The following is a 5319-nucleotide window of genomic DNA, read 5'->3' on the forward strand; positions in this document are numbered from 1 at the left end:
ATTTCACTAAGGTTGATCAATGTTTTCACTAGTGTTTGTAAGAGGTTTTTCAGTTATGCATATGAATGTATTTCTCTAAGGTTGATCAGTGTTTTCACTCGTGTGTGTGTAAGGTTTTTCAGTAATGCGTATGAATGAATTTCACTAAGGTTGATCAATGTATTTCATTTCACTAGTTTGTAAGAGGCTTTTCAATAATTATGGCCTATACGGCCCCTCATAGTAAACAACATTTAACTAACCCACTAACAGAAACTAAATATTTAAAAAACTAAATAGAGACTGTGCTTGAGCAAAACTTTCTGCTTACTAAAGAGGTTGATGAAAATGAACAAAGCAGAACAAACATTCAGAGCTGCTACACTAAACAAAAGCTCTGTCAGTTTTACACAGATCAAAATCACAGTCCTAAGCATTGTATTTAAGACACTGAAAGGATTTAGTCAAACCAAAGGTCACACTTGAACATTTAGGATCTCTTAATCTGTGACGTAATGTGTGATAATACAAATAATCTGTGATAATACAGATAGTCTACTACAATACAGTGATAAAAAACAAGATTTGCACACATATGACACTTGACATTCTGTTGACCTCATGGTTTTAATATTTGACTTTTTAAGTCAAGAAAAAGAGCTGAAAGCCTCTGAGCTATCCTACCTCAGCTTTCTTCTTCAGCTGTAGTTTTGTGCTGATAATGTGCTCCACTTCCACTGTTCCTGAAAAAAGACATCAACACAGTTCCCTCATGAATGCTCACAACACAACTATACACAGATGGACACAGGTCATTCTGTGGCACTTGTGGTCACCATATCCTGGTTACCATACCACTAATCTTTAACTAATCCAACATAATACAAACAGAATACCAGCATTCGTTAAAGTGCAAACAGAAGAGACAGCGATTCATACAACACTTTTTTTAAAAGACTGTAGTACATTAACATACATAAGGACATTGACATCACAGAATTTCTCTAAAAAGCACTGAAAACTAATTGTATATGCACTAAGATGCCCTCAAAAAAAGTCACCACACGTATACATAAAAAAAGAACTAATTTCATTAGTCTGTAGGCTGCAGATATCGCAGTGTTTGCAGGCAGACAGATGAAGGCAGACGAATAAAGTTCCACACGACAAAGTTTAATAATAAATCCAAAAGGAGTGGTCAGACAGGAGTTAGCAAACACAAACATAACTGTGAACGGACAAAGAGTGACTGTGTGGGTATAAATATAAATACATAAAGCAGACACATAAGATGATTAATGAAACACAGAACTAATGATAATGGTGGCCATGGAAACTAAAGAGTGGCGGGAAATTAAAACAAAGGAAGGCACAAACTTAGGGAATTCAAACTAAAAGTCTTAGAACAGAACTAATTGAATATAATGGTGACATTACACCCCTCTCCAGAGAGGCACGACCTCGCGCCCAAACAAACAAACAGAGGGAGGGACAGAGGGTTTTGGAGGTGGATGAGGAGAGGGCAAAGGATTGATGACAGGCTGAAAAGCAGACAGAAATTGCCAAAAGATGAGAGGAGCAGTGACAATCGGTGGATGATGACGACGAGACCCCGGCGGCATGATGGAGGGACGAGGTGCAGCCGGAGGAGGGAAATTCTCTGGTGATGACGATTGACGACGGACGAGCAGGAGGGACGAGGGAGCCAGTGGGATGACGGGCCATGGTGGAGATGAGGGAGCTAGGAGCCAAGGTAGAGCCGATGGGTCGAAGGGCCCGAGGTGGAATCCAGGCCTCGGAGACCAGAGGCGGAGACAGGGGATCTTCACGCCAAGGTGGAGCTGGAGACTGAAAGACCCACAGCGAGAAGAGGCTCCAGGATGGCGCTGACTGAGGGTGAGCTGAGAGGCTTACAGGAACCAGCGAAGACAGGGCAAAAGAACTGGCAGATATATGGAGAGGAGGCGGGAGAGGGAGGCTGGGAGGGAACACAGGAGGCTCAGGAGATTCAGAAGATACTGAAAATTCAGAAGACTCAGGAGGAGCAGGGCTGAACGGAACCAGCGGCAAGACAGATGATTCAGGACAATCCAGGAAATAATCCACAACATTTCCAGAGGCCAGTGGTGGCTCACCCTCAGGGGTGGGAGTGTGGGCGGGGCTTCGATCCATCCCTTCATATTCCACTAATATCCCCTCAGGCACGTGCGGTGTTGCTGGCTCACACACCTGGTCAGCCGCATCGACAGCCTCTGGCTCCGGGGGCGATGGCAGGCGCAGTCGCTTCTCCTCGCGCTGGCTCGGGCTCTCCATCTGCGGTGGGCTCAGGCAGACCCTCCGTGCAGCTGGGTGGTAATGGCTGGCTGGGCTCTGGTTCGTGCTGTGTTTTGGATAGGGGGCGGACGCTCTCCAGACACCGAATGATCCAGCTCAGTGCCATGGAGTCTGGGAGGTCAATGGGTGATGGTAATTTGCCCCGATCCAGAACAGTGACTTCAGGGTCTCATCGTCAAAAGGGCAGGTGACGGCGAGAAGGTAGAAGTCCTTGGTGAAACTGAGAATGTCCGTATTTATTCGGGCAATCGCAGCGAATCGCGCACTACAATCCATTTTTATTGGTCCGGTTATCTGTCACAGTGTTTGCTGGCAGACAGATGAAGGCAAATGAATAAAGTTCCACACAACAAAGTTTAATAATAAATCCAAAAGGAGCGGGCAGACAGGTGTTAGCAAACACATACACATAACTGTGACCAGACAAAGAGTGACTGTGTGGGTATATATAACTAAACTGAATATAATGGTGACAGCAGGTTTTACCCAAATGAAGATACAATATTTACTATTCAATATAAATACAAATATGAATCCCCATTTAATCTTCGTAGAATTAAAGACTGAAAAAGAGTCATTTTCATTTAGGAAAGAGAGACTTTACATTAGCATTGATGGATACATATGTCAAAGGCAAAGCCCATAGCCAATGAATGGACTAGACTTAAATATATTACAATTCATTAATAGTTTTAAAATGCAGTAAAAAGAAAGACAGAGAGGAACGCAATGTCTTAATTAAAATCTATGGGAGATTATTAAGAGGTAATGAATTAATAGTAAGTGTACAACCTGATGACTTTTGACAAAATGGACTACAGTATATCCCACTGAAAAAAACCTAAAATGTGATATTTTATCAATTACATTTTCAAAATATAATTTTAAAAACCACTAACACTAACTCAAACGCTACACTGTGAAGCATCTTATGAAATTAACCTGAATCTATTTGGCAGTGAGGTTGCACAATGAAACACTACTCTAGCATTTTCAGTGTCATCATGTCTGAGTTAATGGGAATGACTGCATCATTGATAACAGTACTGGGCAGGACATGGCAATTTCTCAATCAGGTCACACGGCAAATCACATGGCAGTCTGTTCATAAGCCTAGAATTTAGCTTGATGGTTTCACTACCATGACATGAATGTGTCATGGCCATTGTTTCCTCATTCTTCTTTAAAAGGGTCATATGACATTGCTAAAAAGAACATTATTTTGTGTATTTGGTGTTATATGATTACACAGCTCAATTAAGACCTCAATACAAAAAAAGGTTATTATTGGTTATTATTTCAGTTATTATCTCAAATTAAAAACCTTTTACTTGAAGGAAAATTAACATTTAATTAATAATATACCTATTTTCTACCACATAAAATCAATTATATTTTTTTCCTCACTGAAAACTCCTAAACAGACCAGGCAAAGAAAAAAATTATCTTGTTGAGCCTGCAAATGAATAATATCAAAGGTATGTACTCTTTTGTATGACAGTGTCATACAAATGATGAGTTGTACAAGTTGTAACGTAATGTAAATAGTAAGGACACTGAGTGAAACATGTTGCAACTGATTCCAATGGGTGAGAGTTGAATGACCTACATTAGACCTAAGAAAAGAGGAACTCTGTCTATTCATTTGAATTTTAATGTGACTGTTTTGCCTCCACCTAATTTGAATACGCTGCACTTTTTTTGTTTAGTGATTCAGTCTCACCATTACTGGGGCAGGGCACCTCTCCTGTGGCTCTTTCGGCTCCTGTGCCATCCTGGTCTGAGGACGGAACCACCTTATGAGACCCCCTGCGACTGCGTGGGCCGCCAGCACCCTCATTCACCATCCTGCTGCTGAAAACCCAACACCAAGAGCAAATTTCATTCTTATGCATTGGAGTATAATTGAATTCATAGCAATTTAAAGTACACAATTCTAAGAATGTTAATCTTGATTGCATCAGTAAGATTATTTTTAATCTTACTGAAAAAAATATTATTTTTAATCTTACTAGTAAGATTTTAATTGAACTTTAAAAGTAGTCATTCTGACTAGTCATTGAATATAACAGACAAAACTGTAATTAGTGAGAAGATTTTTATTAGCAACTAAGAAATAAGCAAGGTTATCTAAGGAATAGTCTCCCTTGTGATACTAACTGGTATCAAAATAACCTGAATACAGTATTAGTCAGGCTAGATGAGTAGTTGATATCTGAACCACAGTAGGGCTGGGTAAAAAATATAGATATCTCGATATTAATCGATTCTCATTTTTACGGAACGATATCGATTCTTAAATCCCAAGAATCGATTAGTCTAGCCTGTTTTCAGTTAATGGACCGAACACTGAAGGGAACTTCCCATCCAATATATCGCAATAAGCATTGTACGTTGGTACTTTTCATATGAAACAAAGTCTCAGATTTCAAATTCTGACCATTGTATTGCAGTATTCAAACAATGAATGCCGTTTTGGCGCTGTTTAATGTGGAGTGACAGATCACTGTAGCGCCTCAGTTCAACAGACGCGGCAGCACGAGGCGCATGTGAACTAATCATCTCCTCCACATTAAAGGTGGGGTAAGCAATTTCTGGTAGCCAATGTTGACATTTGAAATCACCAAAACAAACATGCCCCTACCCCAAAAGGGTCTCGCCCCTATTTTGATAGCTCTGCCCCACATATACGTACGCAACCCAGGCAACGATTAGTTCTGTGAAACAAAGCAAAACCAATGTTACACTGTGTCTACACCGGACACGAGTGGCGCGGCGCAACAAAATACTATAGAACTCCGTCACGCCGGATCTGTTTCCTACGTTGTTGTGATTTGATCCGAACGGAAACAGCGTATCCGCATGGCGCAGCTGACACAGAACAGCATACGTTGTTTTACGTCCAGCGGATATTCTACAAAATGGCACCAGGGTGATGCGGAGGAGACGAATTGTTGAATAAAGTCTTTTTTTTTTTTCTTTTGTCACAAAAAGTATTCTCGTAGC

General features: G+C 40.8%; 1 protein-coding gene across 1 annotated transcript in view; it reads right to left on the bottom strand.

Moving 5' to 3' along the window:
- The window catches only part of LOC107758003 (sterol O-acyltransferase 1-like), an 18876-nt gene that overhangs the window by 10796 nt on the left and 2761 nt on the right, over positions 1 to 5319 (bottom strand). The window contains exons 2-3 of the mRNA XM_016575626.1: positions 4037 to 4167; positions 664 to 722 (exon numbers count right to left, since the gene is read on the bottom strand). Of these exons, the coding sequence (XP_016431112.1) occupies positions 664 to 722; positions 4037 to 4160 (183 nt within the window). The 5' untranslated portion in view covers positions 4161 to 4167. The remainder of the gene's footprint in view (positions 1 to 663; positions 723 to 4036; positions 4168 to 5319) is intronic.

This window comes from Sinocyclocheilus rhinocerous, unplaced genomic scaffold (genome assembly GCF_001515625.1).
Source record: "Sinocyclocheilus rhinocerous isolate Xijiao unplaced genomic scaffold, SAMN03320098_v1.1 scaffold1314, whole genome shotgun sequence".
Lineage (NCBI taxonomy): Eukaryota > Metazoa > Chordata > Actinopteri > Cypriniformes > Cyprinidae > Sinocyclocheilus > Sinocyclocheilus rhinocerous.